Source organism: Electrona antarctica (assembly GCF_951216825.1).
Source record: "Electrona antarctica genome assembly, chromosome: 4".
Lineage (NCBI taxonomy): Eukaryota > Metazoa > Chordata > Actinopteri > Myctophiformes > Myctophidae > Electrona > Electrona antarctica.
The window spans coordinates 1,875,451-1,897,538 of NC_136809.1; the positions used below are offsets into that span (position 1 = coordinate 1,875,451).

The 22,088-nt window shown below is 44.8% G+C and overlaps 1 protein-coding gene across 1 annotated transcript; it reads right to left on the reverse strand.

Annotated features, from left to right (window-relative positions):
• Nucleotides 1-268: 268 nt before the first annotated feature.
• On the reverse strand, nt 269-21,727 carry bmerb1 (bMERB domain containing 1; the record flags this gene model as incomplete). The annotated part of the gene is made up of 6 exons (XM_079498725.1): nt 269-393; nt 7,082-7,164; nt 11,977-12,091; nt 15,782-15,855; nt 20,208-20,328; nt 21,634-21,727. 6 exons carry the CDS (start codon nt 21,725-21,727, stop codon nt 269-271), a joined length of 612 nt encoding a protein of 203 aa, XP_079354851.1.
• Nucleotides 21,728-22,088: the final 361 nt, after the last annotated feature.

Sequence of the window (22,088 nt, forward strand, 5' to 3'; positions counted from 1 at the left end):
TGGCCCCTCTCAATGCATATCGCCCCCTGCAGGCAGATGAAGTCTGGCCCCTCTCAATGCATATCGCCCCCTGCAGGCAGATGAAGTCTGGCCCCTCTCAATGCATATCGCCCCCTGCAGGCAGATGAAGTCTGGCCCCTCTCAATGCATATCGCCCCCTGCAGGCAGATGAAGTCTGGCCTATAAGTGAGATTCAACTAAAAACATGATGCACTGACATGGTGTGACAGTCATTTCATGGACACGGTGGTAATGTAGCCACATGTAGTTACATGACGGCACACTGGGTGGCGCCGCAGCAGTCTTTAATGATGGCCGCTCCCGATCTGGTGACGTTGGGCTTGTTGGGCGGCGGCTCAGGGACCAGTTTCTGTTTCTGGGACTTTGGAGGATCTTTGAGTAGACGATGAAGAAAGGAAGGAAACAGAGACAAAGAGGAAGAGGAAATGAGATCGCCCCAAAATGTTTAGCCTGTGTTGGTGTGCATGTTTAGCCTGTGTTGGTGTGCATGTTTAGCCTGTGTTGGTGTGCATGTTTAGCCTGTGTTGGTGTGCATGTTTAGCCTGTGTTGGTGTGCATGTTTAGCCTGTGTTGGTGTGCATGTTTAGCCTGTGTTGGTGTGCATGTTTAGCCTGTGTTGGTGTGCATGTTTAGCCTGTGTTGGTGTGCATGTTTAGCCTGTGTTGGTGTGCATGTTTAGCCTGTGTTGGTGTGCATGTTTAGCCTGTGTTGGTGTGTATGTTTAGCCTGTGTTGGTGTGCATGTTTAGCCTGTGTTGGTGTGCATGTTTAGCCTGTGTTGGTGTGCATGTTTAGCCTGTGTTGGTGTGCATGTTTAGCCTGTGTTGGTGTGCATGTTTAGCCTGTGTTGGTGTGCATGTTTAGCCTGTGTTGGTGTGCATGTTTAGCCTGTGTTGGTGTGCATGTTTAGCCTGTGTTGGTGTGCATGTTTAGCCTGTGTTGGTGTGCATGTTTAGCCTGTGTTGGTGTGCATGTTTAGCCTGTGTTGGTGTGCATGTTTAGCCTGTGTTGGTGTGCATGTTTAGCCTGTGTTGGTGTGCATGTTTAGCCTGTGTTGGTGTGCATGTTTAGCCTGTGTTGGTGTGCATGTTTAGCCTGTGTTGGTGTGCATGTTTAGCCTGTGTTGGTGTGCATGTTTAGCCTGTGTTGGTGTGCATGTTTAGCCTGTGTTGGTGTGCATGTTTAGCCTGTGTTGGTGTGCATGTTTAGCCTGTGTTGGTGTGCATTATGCAAGATTATACAACAGGTCGTTTTGAAGAAGCAATCTGATTGGTTGAAACAGCTTTCTAGCCGTGCTTAAAGCACGATATTTCAACGGCTAGTCAAAACAAACAATTCAGCCCTGCCTTTCTCCCAGAGAGCAGCAGACTGGGTGGCTAGGCTAGCTAGTTTCTGTTCTCCCAGAGAGCAGCAGACTGGGTGGCTAGGCTAGCTAGTTTCTGTTCTCCCAGAGAGCAGCAGACTGGGTGGCTAGGCTAGCTAGTTTCTGTTCTCCCAGAGAGCAGCAGACTGGGTGGCTAGGCTAGCTAGTTTCTGTTCTCCCAGAGAGCAGCAGACTGGGTGGCTAGGCTAGCTAGTTTCTGTTCTCCCAGAGAGCAGCAGACTGGGTGGCTAGGCTAGCTAGTTTCTGTTCTCCCAGAGAGCATCAGACTGGGTGGCTAGGCTAGCTAGTTTCTGTTCTCCCAGAGAGCAGCAGACTGGGTGGCTAGGCTAGCTAGTTTCTGTTCTCCCAGAGAGCAGCAGACTGGGTGGCTAGGCTAGCTAGTTTCTGTTCTCCCAGAGAGCAGCAGACTGGGTGGCTAGGCTAGCTAGTTTCTGTTCTCCCAGAGAGCAGCAGACTGGGTGGCTAGGCTAGCTAGTTTCTGTTCTCCCAGAGAGCATCAGACTGGGTGGCTAGGCTAGCTAGTTTCTGTTCTCCCAGAGAGCAGCAGACTGGGTGGCTAGGCTAGCTAGTTTCTGTTCTCCCAGAGAGCATCAGACTGGGTGGCTAGGCTAGCTAGTTTCTGTTCTCCCAGAGAGCAGCAGACTGGGTGGCTAGGCTAGCTAGTTTCTGTTCTCCCAGAGAGCAGCAGACTGGGTGGCTAGGCTAGCTAGTTTCTGTTCTCCCAGAGAGCAGCAGACTGGGTGGCTAGGCTAGCTAGTTTCTGTTCTCCCAGAGAGCATCAGACTGGGTGGCTAGGCTAGCTAGTTTCTGTTCTCCCAGAGAGCAGCAGACTGGGTGGCTAGGCTAGCTAGTTTCTGTTCTCTCAGAGCAGCAGACTGGGTGGCTAGGCTAGCTAGTTTCTGTTCTCCCAGAGAGCAGCAGACTGGGTGGCTAGGCTAGCTAGTTTCTGTTCTCCCAGAGAGCAGGAGACTGGGTGGCTAGGCTAGCTAGTTTCTGTTCTCCCAGAGAGCATCAGACTGGGTGGCTAGGCTAGCTAGTTTCTGTTCTCCCAGAGAGCAGCAGACTGGGTGGCTAGGCTAGCTAGTTTCTGTTCTCCCAGAGAGCAGCAGACTGGGTGGCTAGGCTAGCTAGTTTCTGTTCTCCCAGAGAGCAGCAGACTGGGTGGCTAGGCTAGCTAGTTTCTGTTCTCCCAGAGAGCAGCAGACTGGGTGGCTAGGCTAGCTAGTTTCTGTTCTCCCAGAGAGCATCAGACTGGGTGGCTAGGCTAGCTAGTTTCTGTTCTCCCAGAGAGCAGCAGACTGGGTGGCTAGGCTAGCTAGTTTCTGTTCTCCCAGAGAGCATCAGACTGGGTGGCTAGGCTAGCTAGTTTCTGTTCTCCCAGAGAGCAGCAGACTGGGTGGCTAGGCTAGCTAGTTTCTGTTCTCCCAGAGAGCAGCAGACTGGGTGGCTAGGCTAGCTAGTTTCTGTTCTCCCAGAGAGCAGCAGACTGGGTGGCTAGGCTAGCTAGTTTCTGTTCTCCCAGAGAGCATCAGACTGGGTGGCTAGGCTAGCTAGTTTCTGTTCTCCCAGAGAGCAGCAGACTGGGTGGCTAGGCTAGCTAGTTTCTGTTCTCTCAGAGCAGCAGACTGGGTGGCTAGGCTAGCTAGTTTCTGTTCTCCCAGAGAGCAGCAGACTGGGTGGCTAGGCTAGCTAGTTTCTGTTCTCCCAGAGAGCAGCAGACTGGGTGGCTAGGCTAGCTAGTTTCTGTTCTCCCAGAGAGCAGCAGACTGGGTGGCTAGGCTAGCTAGTTTCTGTTCTCCCAGAGAGCAGCAGACTGGGTGGCTAGGCTAGCTAGTTTCTGTTCTCCCAGAGAGCAGCAGACTGGGTGGCTAGGCTAGCTAGTTTCTGTTCTCCCAGAGAGCAGCAGACTGGGTGGCTAGGCTAGCTAGTTTCTGTTCTCCCAGAGAGCAGCAGACTGGGTGGCTAGGCTAGCTAGTTTCTGTTCTCCCAGAGAGCAGCAGACTGGGTGGCTAGGCTAGCTAGTTTCTGTTCTCCCAGAGAGCAGCAGACTGGGTGGCTAGGCTAGCTAGTTTCTGTTCTCTCAGAGAGCAGCAGACTGGGTGGCTAGGCTAGCTAGTTTCTGTTCTCTCAGAGAGCAGCAGACTGGGTAGCTAGTTTCTGTTCTCCCAGAGAGCAGCAGACTGGGTGGCTAGGCTAGCTAGTTTCTGTTCTCCCAGAGAGCAGCAGACTGGGTGGCTAGGCTAGCTAGTTTCTGTTCTCCCAGAGAGCAGCAGACTGGGTGGCTAGGCTAACTAGTTTCTGTTCTCCCAGAGAGCAGCAGACTGGGTGGCTAGGCTAGCTAGTTTCTGTTCTCTCAGAGAGCAGCAGACTGGGTGGCTAGGCTAGCTAGTTTCTGTTCTCTCAGAGAGCAGCAGACTGGGTGGCTAGGCTAGCTAGTTTCTGTTCTCCCAGAGAGCAGCAGACTGGGTGGCTAGGCTAGCTAGTTTCTGTTCTCCCAGAGAGCAGCAGACTGGGTGGCTAGGCTAGCTAGTTTTTGTTCTCCCAGAGAGCAGCAGACTGGGTGGCTAGGCTAGCTAGTTTCTGTTCTCCCAGAGAGCAGCAGACTGGGTGGCTAGGCTAGCTAGTTTCTGTTCTCCCAGAGAGCAGCAGACTGGGTGGCTAGGCTAGCTAGTTTCTGTTCTCCCAGAGAGCAGCAGACTGGGTGGCTAGGCTAGCTAGTTTTTGTTCTCCCAGAGAGCAGCAGACTGGGTGGCTAGGCTAGCTAGTTTCTGTTCTCCCAGAGAGCAGCAGACTGGGTGGCTAGGCTAGCTAGTTTCTGTTCTCCCAGAGAGCAGCAGACTGGGTGGCTAGGCTAGCTAGTTTCTGTTCTCCCAGAGAGCAGCAGACTGGGTGGCTAGGCTAGCTAGTTTCTGTTCTCCCAGAGAGCAGCAGACTGGGTGGCTAGTAGTGGTGTGCATCTCTCCCTTACAAGACGATTCGATACGTATCGATACGCATGGGCTACGATGCGATTCGGGGACGATCCATTTTATATACAGAACGATTCGATTCGATTCGATTCAGTCCAAATCGATACGATTTCGATTTTGTGGAACTTCATGGAATTTGCGATCTGACACATTTAACCTTCTATAGATTTTTTATTTGAAGCTAGATCTATAAAGAATAGGGTTGGGACTTCATTAAAAAACATCTAATTAATTGGAGGCTTTGTGATTGATTAATTAATCTCAATTAATCACATTTTAATCGCATATCAATAGGCCTATTTGACCTGAGCAGTGAGCTTTTTTCCCAAATTTGGATATGAGTGAATCAATGAATAGTGACTACATAAGCATAGGCAATAAAACAAGTAGTAATAATAATAGTGATAATAATATTATTTATATAATGCTTCTCTGAGTACTTAAAGACACTTTTCAAGGAGAACATGAGAAAACAAATAAAAACAACTTTATTAGAGAAAAACTAAGACTATGGAATAAAATAAATTAAAGCTATAGCAATATTCCAGAGGTGGGTTTGAATTTATAGGTGGTGGCATGTCTCTGAGTTTTAGAAGTGCATAGTTTGACAGGTCTGACTGCCTGCTGTGGACAGTGAAACCCTGACCATTAAACACGGGCAGACGCAACGATACAGTCTAAGTCTATCATTCATTGTTAAAGCTCCAAATGATATTCCCATTCGTCTTTGTGTCTGCCCGTGTAAACGCAGCAGCGAGTGTGAGGGGTTGGGGAACGGATGGAAAGTACATAGTGTTATTAAGGAGGACTCCTTCTAACTATATGGAAGTTAAACTAACGTTAGCTCCCATGCTAGCTACTAGCTAGTAGCTTCCCTCGTCAGACAACAGAACACCACCACAGATCGGGTGGAAGCTGTTGATATCACTGCTTGTGCCCGTGAATGGGAAATAAGATTTAAAAGGCTATGGAAGCGTGGATGAAAGCACAGATGTGTGCAATAAAGTTGTGTCGGATCTGCCTGTGCACCCCGTCTGCTGCTCGTGTGTTGTGACTGTCGGCTACTGATGCAAAGTTAAAGAGCGTAATAAGCATGCGCCCTTCCTGCGCTGGAAGTAGCAGATCTACAAGTTATCTACCCGTCGCAATGCACAGCGCTTTGGGCTTGTACATCTGTGTTTTTCCCGCAGTTAGTTGAATTATATCGATTCACAACTTTAGGATCGAACCAACGTCCGATCCAGACGCTATTTTGACCGATCCAGACACACGTGCATCGATGTAGTCGTATCGTTAATGTTAAAATCGATTATCGATTCATATCGATATTTTTTGACACCACTAGTGGCTAGGCTAGCTAGTTTCTGTTCTCTCAGAGAGCAGCAGACTGGGTGGCTAGGCTAACTAGTTTCTGTTCACTGGGTGGCTAGGCTAGCTAGTTTCTGTTCCCTCAGAGAGCAGCAGACTGGGTGGCTAGGCTAGCTAGTTTCTGTTCCCTCAGAGAGCAGCAGACTGGGTGGCTAGGCTAGCTAGTTTCTGTTCCCTCAGAGAGCAGCAGACTGGGTGGCTAGGCTAGCTAGTTTCTGTTCCCTCAGAGAGCAGCAGACTGGGTGGCTAGGCTAGCTAGTTTCTGTTCTCTCAGAGAGCAGCAGACTGGGTGGCTAGGCTAGCTAGTTTCTGTTCTCTCAGAGCCCAGCAGACTGGGTGGCTAGGCTAGCTAGTTTCTGTTCTCCCAGAGAGCAGCAGACTGGGTGGCTAGGCTAGCTAGTTTCTGTTCTCCCAGAGAGCAGCAGACTGGGTGGCTATAGGCTAGCTAGTTTCTGTTCTCCCAGAGAGCAGCAGACTGGGTGGCTAGGCTAGCTAGTTTCTGTTCTCCCAGAGAGCAGCAGACTGGGTGGCTAGGCTAGCTAGTTTCTGTTCTCCCAGAGAGCAGCAGACTGGGTGGCTATAGGCTAGCTAGTTTCTGTTCTCCCAGAGAGCAGCAGACTGGGTGGCTAGGCTAGCTAGTTTCTGTTCTCCCAGAGAGCAGCAGACTGGGTGGCTAGGCTAGCTAGTTTCTGTTCTCCCAGAGAGCAGCAGACTGGGTGGCTAGGCTAGCTAGTTTCTGTTCTCCCAGAGAGCAGCATACTGGGTGGCTAGGCTAGCTAGTTTCTGTTCTCTCAGAGCCCAGCAGACTGGGTGGCTAGGCTAGCTAGTTTCTGTTCTCCCAGAGAGCAGCAGACTGGGTGGCTAGGCTAGCTAGTTTCTGTTCTCCCAGAGAGCAGCAGACTGGGTGGCTAGGCTAGCTAGTTTCTGTTCTCCCAGAGAGCAGCAGACTGGGTGGCTAGGCTAGCTAGTTTCTGTTCTCCCAGAGAGCAGCAGACTGGGTGGCTAGGCTAGCTAGTTTCTGTTCTCCCAGAGAGCAGCAGACTGGGTGGCTAGGCTAGCTAGTTTCTGTTCTCTCAGAGAGCAGCAGACTGGGTGGCTAGGCTAGCTAGTTTCTGTTCTCCCAGAGAGCAGCAGACTGGGTGGCTAGGCTAGCTAGTTTCTGTTCTCCCAGAGAGCAGCAGACTGGGTGGCTAGGCTAGCTAGTTTCTGTTCTCCCAGAGAGCAGCAGACTGGGTGGCTAGGCTAGCTAGTTTCTTGGGACATTTGTGGTCGTAGTGGCATTGAAAACGCTCGTGAAGTACGAGCGTCATGTGAACCATGGCTAATAAAATCACACTCACTCTGTGTGACTTTAGCCAACTTCTCCAGAGGTATCAGCTTCAGTCGGAGGTACTCGGCCATCTCCCTGTCCTCCTCCTGTTCCCTGTGGAGCACACAGTCACATTACTGCTGTCACTCACACATTACTGTACTCTGTATAAAACACTCACATTGCTGTACTCTGTATAAAACACTCACATTACTGTACTCTGTATAAAACCCTCACACATTACTGTACTCTGTATAAAACACTCACACATTACTGCACTCTGTATAAACACTCTCACATTACTGTACTCTGTATAAAACACTCACATTACTGTACTCTGTATAAAACACTCACACATTACTGCACTCTGTATAAACACTCACACATTACTGTACTCTGTATAAAACACTCACATTACTGTACTCTGTATAAAACACTCACACATTACTGTACTCTGTATAAAACACTCACACATTACTGTACTCTGTATAAAACACTCACATTACTGTACTCTGTATAAAACACTCACACATTACTGTACTCTGTATAAAACACTCACACATTACTGTACTCTGTATAAAACACTCACACATTACTGTACTCTGTATAAAACACTCACACATTACTGTACTCTGTATAAAACACTCACACATTACTGTACTCTGTATAAAACACTCACACATTACTGTACTCTGTATAAAACACTCACACATTACTGTACTCTGTATAAAACACTCACATTAATGTACTCTGTATGAAACACTCACATTAATGTACTCTGTATAAAACACTCACACATTACTGTACTCTGTATAAAACACTCACACATTACTGTACTCTGTATAAAACACTCACACATTACTGTACTCTGTATAAAACACTCACACATTACTGTACTCTGTATAAAACACTCACACATTACTGTACTCTGTATAAAACACTCACATTACTGTACTCTATAAAACACTCACATTACTGTACTCTGTATAAAACACTCACATTACTGTACTCTGTATAAAACACTCACATTACTGTACTCTGTATGAAACACTCACATTACTGTACTCTGTATAAAACACTCACATTACTGTACTCTGTATAAAACACTCACACATTACTGTACTCTGTATAAAACACACACATTACTGTACTCTGTATGAAAACACACACATTACTGTACTCTGTATAAAACACACACATTACTGTACTCTGTATAAAACACTCACATTACTGTACTCTGTATAAAACACTCACATTACTGTACTCTGTATAAAACACTCACACATTACTGTACTCTGTATAAAACACTCACACATTACTGTACTCTGTATAAAACACTCACACATTACTGTACTCTGTATAAAACACTCACACATTACTGTACTCTGTATAAAACACTCACACATTACTGTACTCTGTATAAAACACTCACATTACTGTACTCTGTATAAAACACTCACACATTACTGTACTCTGTATAAAACACTCACACATTACTGTACTCTGTATAAAACACTCACATTACTGTACTCTGTATAAAACACTCACACATTACTGTACTCTGTATAAAACACTCACACATTACTGTACTCTGTATAAAACACTCACATTACTGCACTCTGTATAAAACACTCACATTACTGTACTCTGTATAAAACACTCACATTACTGTACTCTGTATAAAACACTCACACATTACTGTACTCTGTATAAAACACTCACATTACTGTACTCTGTATAAAACACTCACACATTACTGTACTCTGTATAAAACACTCACATTACTGTACTCTGTATAAAACACTCACACATTACTGTACTCTGTATAAAACACTCACATTACTGTACTCTGTATAAAACACTCACACATTACTGTACTCTGTATAAAACACACACATTACTGTACTCTGTATAAAACACTCACATTACTGTACTCTGTATAAAACACTCACACATTACTGTACTCTGTATAAAACACTCACATTACTGTACTCTGTATAAAACACTCACATTACTGTACTCTGTATAAAACACTCACGTTACTGTACTCTGTATAAAACACTCACACATTACTGTACTCTGTATAAAACACTCACACATTACTGTACTCTGTATAAAACACTCACATTACTGTACTCTGTATAACACACTCACATTACTGTACTCTATAAAACACTCACATTACTGTACTCTATAAAACACTCACACATTACTGTACTCTGTATAAAACACTCACACATTACTGTACTCTGTATAAAACACTCACACATTACTGTACTCTGTATAAAACACTCACATTACTGTACTCTGTATGAAACACTCACATTACTGTACTCTGTATAAAACACTCACACATTACTGTACTCTGTATAAAACACTCACACATTACTGTACTCTGTATAAAACACTCACACATTACTGTACTCTGTATAAAACACTCACATTACTGTACTCTGTATAAAACACTCACATTACTGTACTCTGTATAAAACACTCACATTACTGTACTCTGTATAAATCACTCACATTACTGTACTCTGTATAAATCACTCACATTACTGTACTCTGTATAAATCACTCACATTACTGTACTCTGTATGAATCACTCACATTACTGTACTCTGTATAAAACACTCACATTACTGTACTCTGTATAAAACACTCACACATTACTGTACTCTGTATAAAACACACACATTACTGTACTCTGTATGAAAACACACACATTACTGTACTCTGTATAAAACACACACATTACTGTACTCTGTATAAAACACTCACATTACTGTACTCTGTATAAAACACTCACATTACTGTACTCTGTATAAAACACTCACACATTACTGTACTCTGTATAAAACACTCACACATTACTGTACTCTGTATAAAACACTCACACATTACTGTACTCTGTATAAAACACTCACACATTACTGTACTCTGTATAAAACACTCACACATTACTGTACTCTGTATAAAACACTCACATTACTGTACTCTGTATAAAACACTCACATTACTGTACTCTGTATAAAACACTCACACATTACTGTACTCTGTATAAAACACTCACATTACTGTACTCTGTATAAAACACTCACACATTACTGTACTCTGTATAAAACACTCACATTACTGCACTCTGTATAAAACACTCACATTACTGTACTCTGTATAAAACACTCACATTACTGTACTCTGTATAAAACACTCACACATTACTGTACTCTGTATAAAACACACACATTACTGTACTCTGTATAAAACACTCACATTACTGTACTCTGTATAAAACACTCACACATTACTGTACTCTGTATAAAACACTCACATTACTGTACTCTGTATAAAACACTCACATTACTGTACTCTGTATAAAACACTCACATTACTGTACTCTATAAAACACTCACACATTACTGTACTCTGTATAAAACACTCACACATTACTGTACTCTGTATAAAACACTCACATTACTGTACTCTGTATAACACACTCACATTACTGTACTCTATAAAACACTCACATTACTGTACTCTATAAAACACTCACACATTACTGTACTCTGTATAAAACACTCACACATTACTGTACTCTGTATAAAACACTCACACATTACTGTACTCTGTATAAAACACTCACATTACTGTACTCTGTATGAAACACTCACATTACTGTACTCTGTATAAAACACTCACACATTACTGTACTCTGTATAAAACACACACATTACTGTACTCTGTATAAAACACTCACACATTACTGTACTCTGTAGAAAACACTCACATTACTGTACTCTGTATAAAACACTCACATTACTGTACTCTGTATAAAACACTCACATTACTGTACTCTGTATAAAACACTCACATTACTGTACTCTGTATAAAACACTCACACATTACTGTACTCTGTATAAAACACTCACATTACTGTACTCTGTATAAAACACTCACATTACTGTACTCTGTATAAAACACTCACACATTACTGTACTCTGTATAAAACACTCACACATTACTGTGCTCTGTATAAAACACTCACATTACTGTACTCTGTATAAAACACTCACATTACTGTACTCTGTATAAAACACTCACATTACTGTACTCTGTATAAAACACTCACACATTACTGTACTCTGTATAAAACACTCACACATTACTGTACTCTGTATAAAACACTCACATTACTGTACTCTGTATAAAACACTCACATTACTGTACTCTGTATAAAACACTCACACATTACTGTACTCTGTATAAAACACTCACACATTACTGTACTCTGTATAAACACTCACACATTACTGTACTCTGTATAAAACACTCACACATTACTGTGCTCTGTATAAAACACTCACATTACTGTACTCTGTATAAAACACTCACATTACTGTACTCTGTATAAAACACTCACATTACTGTACTCTGTATAAAACACTCACACATTACTGTACTCTGTATAAAACACTCACACATTACTGTACTCTGTATAAAACACTCACATTACTGTACTCTGTATAAAACACTCACATTACTGTACTCTGTATAAAACACTCACATTACTGTACTCTGTATAAAACACTCACATTACTGTACACATTACAGTAGACATTTTGCGTTGAATAAATTCGTTTTAGAAATCCATGTCGTTACACACCTGCATCTCCACTAGCTAAAGAGTGCTGGGTTGCGCCCCGAAAATAGCAGATCTACAAGCTCACAACGTGTCTGTGAGCTTGGAGATCTGCTATTTTCGCTATTTTTATCAAAGTGCTGCTCTTACGGGATTTCAGCCCCTGCCCCTCTGACACTCTCTGCACACCCTGTTAGTGTAGATGTACATCAGGCTGATAGTTGTATGAGTGTAGTATTAGTACCTCAGTCTCTGATGGACAGGAGTATAAATGAGTATTAATGTACCTCAGTCTCTCCACCTCAGCGTCCTCAACCAGGAAGTCTCTCTTCTGCACCACCTGGTGGATGTTCAGGATGAGCTCCTCTTCTCTCTGCTTCTGCTTTTTACTCTTCTGCTTCTCTAGAGAGAGAGAGAGAGAGAGAGAGAGGGGGGGGGGGGGGGGGGGGGAGAGAGAGAGAGAGAGAGAGAGAGAGAGAGAGATGAAATGATTACTATATTTACCCAGGGTATCTGGGCTAAGCTCAAGAACTTGTTTCCAGCCAGGCCCTGCTCATAGAACATTTCATCGTAGTGGTTCAATGCCTTGTTCAAGGGCACTTCAGCGGTGGTAATTTGAACGTGTCGGACCGCTGATTCGAACTGGCGACCTTCCGGTATCAAGACCGCTCCGCTATCCGTTCGGCCACCGCTGCCACTCTAAGAGAGATGCAGCAGTACAACTTCAGCTCCTTCTGGCAGTAGAAAATAAACGGTAACAAGACAACTCACCCCTTTTCTGTTTTCCTCCCGGAATTTTCCCCAGTGAGGGGTGGGAGAGGCTGGACAGCAGACGGCTGGACTTTTAATTTATCTAACTATAAACTTTCACGGCAGCAGACAGCCTAAGTACAAATATAATTTATGAAAAGCTACTACAGTGAAGTCTGTTCACAGAAGTTGTTGTAGGCTATGTGGGTATTATCTGACGAGGTACCATTTGAGTGGGAAAAATCTTACATATACTAAATAATACTAAATTGTTTATAGGGTCAATATAAGTAAAATAATATAGCCTTTCCACAGGAGTATCTTTTTATATTTGTCCAAAAAGAATACAAACAGCCAATAGCATATTACAAAGTTATCCCCCTCACTGGGGAAAATTCCGGGAGGAAAAACGGGCAAGCACCGGGGTGAGTTGTCTTGTATTCAAATAAACTGCCAAGAGCAGGGCATTATGCGGGGTGTGTGTCACATTAAACTGCTTCCCCAAGAGCAGGGCATTATGCGGGGTGTGTGTCACATTAAACTGCTTCCCCAAGAGCAGGGCATTATGCGGGGTGTGTGTCACATTAAACTGCTTCCCCAAGAGCAGGGCATTATGCGGGGTGTGTGTCACATTAAACTGCTTCCCCAAGAGCAGGGCATTATGCGGGGTGTGTGTCACATTAAACTGCTTCCCCAAGAGCAGGGCATTATGCGGGGTGTGTGTCACATTAAACTGCTTCCCCAAGAGCAGGGCATTATGCGGGGTGTGTGTCACATTAAACTGCTTCCCCAAGAGCAGGGCATTATGCGGGGTGTGTGTCACATTAAACTGCTTCCCCAAGAGCAGGGCATTATGCGGGGTGTGTGTCACATTAAACTGCTTCCCAAAGAGCAGGGCATTATGCGGGGTGTGTGTCACATTAAACTGCTTCCCCAAGAGCAGGGCATTATGCGGGGTGTGTGTCACATTAAACTGCTTCCCCAAGAGCAGGGCATTATGGGGGTGTGTGTCACATTAAACTGCTTCCCCAAGAGCAGGGCATTATGCGGGGTGTGTGTCACATTAAACTGCTTCCCCAAGAGCAGGGCATTATGCGGGGTGTGTGTCACATTAAACTGCTTCCCCAAGAGCAGGGCATTATGCGGGGTGTGTGTCACATTAAACTGCTTCCCCAAGAGCAGGGCATTATGCGGGGTGTGTGTCACATTAAACTGCTTCCCCAAGAGCAGGGCATTATGCGGAGTGTGTGTCACATTAAACTGCTTCCCCAAGAGCAGGGCATTATGCGGGGTGTGTGTCACATTAAACTGCTTCCCCAAGAGCAGGGCATTATGCGGGGTGTGTGTCACATTAAACTGCTTCCCCAAGAGCAGGGCATTATGGGGGTGTGTGTCACATTAAACTGCTTCCCCAAGAGCAGGGCATTATGCGGGGTGTGTGACTGTGTGTCACATTAAACTGCTTCCCCAAGAGCAGGGCATTATGCGGGGTGTGTGTCACATTAAACTGCTTCCCCAAGAGCAGGGCATTATGCGGGGTGTGTGTCACATTAAACTGCTTCCCCAAGAGCAGGGCATTATGCGGGGTGTGTGTCACATTAAACTGCTTCCCCAAGAGCAGGGCATTATGCGGGGTGTGTGTCACATTAAACTGCTTCCCCAAGAGCAGGGCATTATGGGGGTGTGTGTCACATTAAACTGCTTCCCCAAGAGCAGGGCATTATGGGGGTGTGTGTCACATTAAACTGCTTCCCCAAGAGCAGGGCATTATGCGGGGTGTGTGTCACATTAAACTGCTTCCCCAAGAGCAGGGCATTATGCGGAGTGTGTGTCACATTAAACTGCTTCCCCAAGAGCAGGGCATTATGGGGGTGTGTGTCACATTAAACTGCTTCCCCAAGAGCAGGGCATTATGGGGGGTGTGTGTCACATTAAACTGCTTCCCCAAGAGCAGGGCATTATGGGGGGTGTGTGTCACATTAAACTGCTTCCCCAAGAGCAGGGCATTATGGGGGGTGTGTGTCACATTAAACTGCTTCCCCAAGAGCAGGGCATTATGCGGGGTGTGTGTCACATTAAACTGCTTCCCCAAGAGCAGGGCATTATGCGGGGTGTGTGACTGTGTGTCACATTAAACTGCTTCCCCAAGAGCAGGGCATTATGCGGGGTGTGTCACATTAAACTGCTTCCCCAAGAGCAGGGCATTATGCGGGGTGTGTGTCACATTAAACTGCTTCCCCAAGAGCAGGGCATTATGTGGGGTGTGTGTCACATTAAACTGCTTCCCCAAGAGCAGGGCATTATGCGGGGTGTACCGTGTGTGTCACATTAAACTGCTTCCCCAAGAGCAGGGCATTATGCGGGGTGTGTGTCACATTAAACTGCTTCCCCAAGAGCAGGGCATTATGCGGGGTGTGTGTCACATTAAACTGCTTCCCCAAGAGCAGGGCATTATGGGGGTGTGTGTCACATTAAACTGCTTCCCCAAGAGCAGGGCATTATGCGGGGTGTGTGTCACATTAAACTGCTTCCCCAAGAGCAGGGCATTATGTGGGGTGTGTGTCACATTAAACTGCTTCCCCAAGAGCAGGGCATTATGCGGGGTGTGTGTCACATTAAACTGCTTCCCCAAGAGCAGGGCATTATGCGGGGTGTGTGTCACATTAAACTGCTTCCCCAAGAGCAGGGCATTATGCGGAGTGTGTGTCACATTAAACTGCTTCCCCAAGAGCAGGGCATTATGGGGGTGTGTGTCACATTAAACTGCTTCCCCAAGAGCAGGGCATTATGGGGGGTGTGTGTCACATTAAACTGCTTCCCCAAGAGCAGGGCATTATGGGGGTGTGTGTCACATTAAACTGCTTCCCCAAGAGCAGGGCATTATGCGGGGTGTGTGACTGTGTGTCACATTAAACTGCTTCCCCAAGAGCAGGGCATTATGCGGGGTGTGTGTCACATTAAACTGCTTCCCCAAGAGCAGGGCATTATGCGGGGTGTGTGTCACATTAAACTGCTTCCCCAAGAGCAGGGCATTATGCGGGGTGTGTCACATTAAACTGCTTCCCCAAGAGCAGGGCATTATGCGGGGTGTGTGTCACATTAAACTGCTTCCCCAAGAGCAGGGCATTATGTGGGGTGTGTGTCACATTAAACTGCTTCCCCAAGAGCAGGGCATTATGCGGGGTGTCTGTCACATTGTGTGTGTGTGTGCGTGCGTGCGTGCGTGCGTGCGTGCGTGCGTGCGTGCGTGCGTGCGTGCGTGCGTGCGTGCGTGTACATGTGCGTGCGTGCGTGCGTGCGTGCGTGCGTGCGTGCGTGCGTGCGTGCGTGCAGTATCTATACCTGGTACTGCAACGATCTGTCTCAGCTCCTGTTTTAAAGTCATGATGTCTTTGCAGAGCTGAATGTCGTCCATCCTGAAACACACACACACACACACACACACACACACACACACACACACACACACACACACACACACACACACACACACACACACACACACACACACACACACACAAGAGGACACAATGATTCTGACCTCCTATTGGCTCAAAACCACACAACCATACAGAGGATTCTGACCTCCCATTGGCTCAAAACCACACAACCACATCCCATGCAGAGCCACAAGGTCAGCCGATCAGTTGTGCCAATGACCAGCCTAAAAAACGGAGGTGACCGAGAGCCTTCACAGTGACTGCCCCCACTGGTCTACAGACTGGGTAATAGAGCCTTCACAGTGACTGCCCCCACTGTTCTACAGACTGGGTAATAGAGCCTTCACAGTGACTGCCCCCACTGGTCCAGAGCCTTCACAGTGACTGCCCCCACTGGTCCAGAGCCTTCACAGTGACTGCCCCCACTGGTCCAGAGCCTTCACAGTGACTGCCCCCACTGGTCCAGAGCCTTCACAGTGACTGCCCCCACTGGTCCAGATCCTTCACAGTGACTGCCCCCACTGTTCCAGATCCTTCACAGTGACTGCCCCCACTGGTCCAGATCCTTCACAGTGACTGCCCCCACTGGTCCAGAGCCTTCACAGTGACTGCCCCCACTGGTCCAGATCCTTCACAGTGACTGCCCCCACTGGTCCAGATCCTTCACAGTGACTGCCCCCACTGGTCCAGATCCTTCACAGTGACTGCCCCCACTGGTCCAGAGCCTTCACAGTGACTGCCCCCACTGGTCCAGATCCTTCACAGTGACTGCCCCCACTGGTCCAGATCCTTCACAGTGACTGCCCCCACTGGTCCAGATCCTTCACAGTGACTGCCCCCACTGTTCCACAGACTGGCTGCATCCCCCAGCCCTGGAGACTCACTGAGGTCATCATGCTGCATCCCCCAGCCCTGAGGTCATCATGCTGCATCCCCCAGCCCTGAGGTCATCATGCTGCATCATGAGGTCATCATGCTGCATCCCCCAGCCCTGAGGTCATCATGCTGCATCATGAGGTCATCATGCTGCATCCCCCAGCCCTGAAGATGTTATTGTCTGAGATGTTGTGTATGTTGTGAATGTCTCTCTGTAATGTTATTGTCTGTGAGGTTATGGAATGTCTCTCTGTATGTCTCGCATGTTGTGATGTCAGAACAGGACCAGCTCCATATATGGAGATATAGGGATGATCAGGTCCAGAGCCCGAGCAGAAGAGGCCTTTTGTGACGGTTCTGGACAACCGGCTGTCCGACCGACTCGACACCGGGCACTGCACTCCCTTTGGGGGTGGGGAACGACTCGACACCGGGCACTGCACTCCCTGTGGGGGTGTGGAACGACTCGACACCGGGCACTGCACTCCCTGTAGGGGTGGGGAACGACTCGACACCGGGCACTGCACTCCCTGTAGGGGTGTGGAACGACTCGACACCGGGCACTGCACTCCCTGTAGGGGTGGGGAACGACTCGACACCGGGCACTGCACTCCCTGTAGGGGTGTGGAACGACTCGACACCGGGCACTGCACTCCCTGTAGGGGTGTGGAACGACTCGACACCGGGCACTGCACTCCCTTTAGGGGTGTGGAACGACTCGACACCGGGCACTGCACTCCCTGTAGGGGTGTGGAACGACTCGACACCGGGCACTGCACTCCCTTTAGGGGTGTGGAACGACTCGACACCGGGCACTGCACTCCCTGTAGGGGTGTGGAACGACTCGACACCGGGCACTGCACTCCCTTTAGGGGTGTGGAACGACTCGACACCGGGCACTGCACTCCCTGTAGGGGTGGGGAACGACTCGACACCGGGCACTGCACTCCCTGTAGGGGTGGGGAACGACTCGACACCGGGCACTGCACTCCCTTTAGGGGTGTGGAACGACTCGACACCGGGCACTGCACTCCCTGTAGGGGTGGGGAACGACTCGACACCGGGCACTGCACTCCCTGTAGGGGTGGGGAACGACTCGACACCGGGCACTGCACTCCCTGTAGGGGTGGGGAACGACTCGACACCGGGCACTGCACTCCCTGTAGGGGTGTGGAACGACACGACACCGGGCACTGCACTCCCTGTAGGGGTGTGGAACGCGTGTGTCGAATTTTCTTTCTTTTAGATTTTGTTTTACCTTTTAATTCTGCCTTTATTGATACTAGTATCAAGTGAAGACTGACAGGAAAGAGGGAGAGAGAGAGATAAGGGGAGAGACACGCAGCAGAGGTCATCATGAACGGGACTCGAACATGTGACACGCTGTCAGGCCAGAGCCGGCTATATGTGGCATGATGTGCCTGGACCGCTAGGCCAGCGGGCGCCCCAGCGTGTGTCGAATCTCACGTACAGAGACTTGGTGCATTTATAGATAGATAGATCGATAGATAGATAGATAGATAGATAGATAGATCGATAGATAGATAGATAGATAGATAGATATATAGATCTATAGATAGATACATAGATCTATAGATAGATACATAGATAGATAGATAGATAGATCTATAGATAGATAGATAGATAGATAGATCTATAGATCTATAGATAGATAGATAGATAGATAGATAGATCGATCGATAGATAGATAGATAGATAGATAGATAGATAGATCTATAGATCTATAGATCTATAGATAGATAGATAGATAGATAGATAGATAGATAGATAGATAGATCTATAGATCTATAGATCTATAGATAGATAGATAGATAGATAGATAGATAGATAGATAGATCTATAGATAGATAGATAGATAGATAGATCTATAGATAGATAGATAGATAGATAGATAGATAGATAGATAGATCTATAGATCTATAGATAGATAGATAGATAGATAGATAGATAGATCTATAGATAGATCTATAGATAGATCTATAGATAGATCTATAGATAGATCTATAGATAGATAGATAGATAGATCTATAGATAGATAGATAGATAGATAGATAGATCTATAGATAGATAGATAGATAGATAGATCTATAGATAGATAGATAGATAGATAGATAGATAGATAGATCTATAGATAGATCTATAGATCTATCTATAGATAGATCTATAGATAGATAGATAGATAGATAGATAGATAGATAGATAGATAGATAGATAGATAGATAGATCTATAGATAGATCTATAGATAGATAGATAGATAGATAGATAGATAGATAGATAGATAGATAGATAGATCTATAGATAGATCTATAGATCTATCTATAGATAGATCTATAGATAGATAGATAGATAGATAGATAGATAGATAGATAGATAGATAGATAGATAGATAGATAGATCTATAGATAGATAGATCTATAGATAGATCTATAGATATATAGATAGATAGATCTATAGATAGATAGATCTATAGATAGATCTATAGATATATAGATAGATAGATCTATAGATAGATAGATAGATAGATAGATAGATAGATAGATAGATCTATAGATAGATCTATAGATAGATAGATAGATAGATAGATAGATAGATAGATAGATAGATAGATAGATAGATAGATAGATCTATAGATAGATAGATCTATAGATAGATCTATAGATATATAGATAGATAGATCTATAGATAGATAGATCTATAGATAGATCTATAGATATATAGATAGATAGATCTATAGATAGATAGATAGATAGATAGATAGATAGATCTATAGATAGATCTATAGATAGATAGATAGATAGATAGATAGATCTATAGATAGATCTATAGATAGATCTATAGATAGATCTATAGATAGATAGATAGATCTATAGATAGATCTATAGATAGATAGATAGATAGATCTATAGATCTATCTATAGATAGATAGATCTATAGATAGATCTATAGATAGATAGATAGATCTATAGATAGATCTATAGATCTATCTATCTATCTATAGATCTATAGATAGATAGATAGATAGATCTATAGATAGATCTATAGATAGATAGATAGATAGATCTATAGATAGATCTATAGATAGATAGATAGATAGATCTATAGATAGATCTATAGATAGATAGATATATAGATAGATAGATAGATAGATAGATAGATAGATAGATAGATCTATAGATAGATCTATAGATAGATAGATAGATAGATCTATAGATAGATCTATAGATAGATAGATAGATAGATAGATCTATAGATAGATAGATAGATAGATAGATAGATAGATAGATCTATAGATAGATAGATAGATAGATAGATAGATCTATAGATAGATAGATAGATAGATCTATAGATCTATAGATAGATCTATAGATAGAGATAGATAGATGATCAAAGTAAGTCAATTATAATGTTGTGTAAAAACAATAGAACTCACATGAAGCGCAGTTCAGACTCTCGACGCACCAGGACTTCTCTGAGACGCTGAATACGAACCATCTCCATCTCCATGTCATCAGGAGACATGGAGCTCTCTGCCATCGACACGTCGCCCTGGCCTGGAGGGAGAGAGGGAAACAACAACATGTCATCAGGAGACATGGAGCTCTCTGCCATCGACACGTCGCCCTGGCCTGGAGGGAGAGAGGGAAACAACAACATGTCATCAGGAGACATGGAGCTCTCTGCCATCGACACGTCGCCCTGGCCTGGAGGGAGAGAGGGAAACAACAACATGTCATCAGGAGACATGGAGCTCTCTGCCATCGACACGTCGCCCTGGCCTGGAGGGAGAGAGGGAAAGAAAATCAGTGCAAAATTCAAAATGAACTGTTTTGGCAATAAATGGTCGCACTTTGGATATTATATGAATATTCAACGAAAGTCAGCTGACTTTCGGAACTGGCCCCAGTAAAATTTGGCATCGACCGGGTTAACGGTGCCGGAGATTAGCTGTACACTAACGGACGGACACACACACACACACACACACACACACACACACACACACACACACACACACACACACACACACTGCCCCCCCCCCCCCCCTCCCTGGGGTTCAGACATGCTGATTCCTTACAGACATTATTAAAGTCTATACTGACTCCATGCGGCTTTTTATTGAATAGGTGCAAATTCAGCACTTAATAAAACACAACAAGGCACATATTATATTATATAGGCTATAGGCTACATATTATATTATATAGGCTACATATTATATTATATAGGCTACATACAGCCGCGAGATTTATCACAGTTCTTCAAAACATAACTACAAAATAGGCCAGAACTCCACGGTTTTGAATTGATAGATTCATAATATATAAATATATACATATAGGCATATAACAACAGGGGCTACTCATTTCCCAAGCCATGCAATTACTATGATCTTAGATCGACATGGTAGCCTATACATTCTGCACTGTTTAGGTGCAGCTATAGGCCTATTATTATTATTAGCTGTTGGAATGTTTCCTCTCCCTTTTTGCGTATATATAGTCTAATGTTAAAGTCTCAAACAACAGCGGCCATTTCAGGTAAAGCTCTAATAAAACGTAATATAGATCCTGTACGAGGTTCACCTATAGCTGTCTGCTGCCATGCCGTTTGGTTTGAGACACAATATAAAACACTATATATTTATAATAACGGGCGGCTCTAATAAAACACTAATAGCCTATAAAACACATGTTAATACCTTTGTCTGGGACACGGCTATACATAGTGTATATACATATATAAGATATTATTTATAATAAAACATACCATTGTTGTCTTGACTCCATGCCCGTGTCTGGGACACGGCTATAATAAAACACTATAATAATATTATTATTATTTATAATAAAACATACCATTGTTGTCTTGACTCCGTGCCGTGTGGGACACCGCTCCGTAGCTCCTCAGCGCGCGCTCCGTGTCCGAAATCATGGATTTCTTCAGTTCCATGTGATCGCTGGAAGGAATTCAATTCCTTATTATTATTATTATTATTATATTGAAGCTAAAACTATGAGGCTGTGCTGTTGTTCTGTCAGAAACCTTCTCATGTAGGCCTAGATATTATTATTATTATTATATTATTATAACCTAAAGGCTGTGTGCTGCTCCGTCAGAAACCAAGCCTTAATGGAGCAGATGTGTTCAGTTGGTCTCGGTGTGTTCAGTTGGTCTCAGTGTGAGTCAGGAGGCTCCAGTTCAGTTGGTCTCAGTGTGAGTCAGGAGGCTCCAGTTCAGTTGGTCTCAGTGTGAGTCAGGAGGCTCCAGTTCAGTTGGTCTCAGTGTGAGTCAGGAGGCTCCAGTTCAGTTG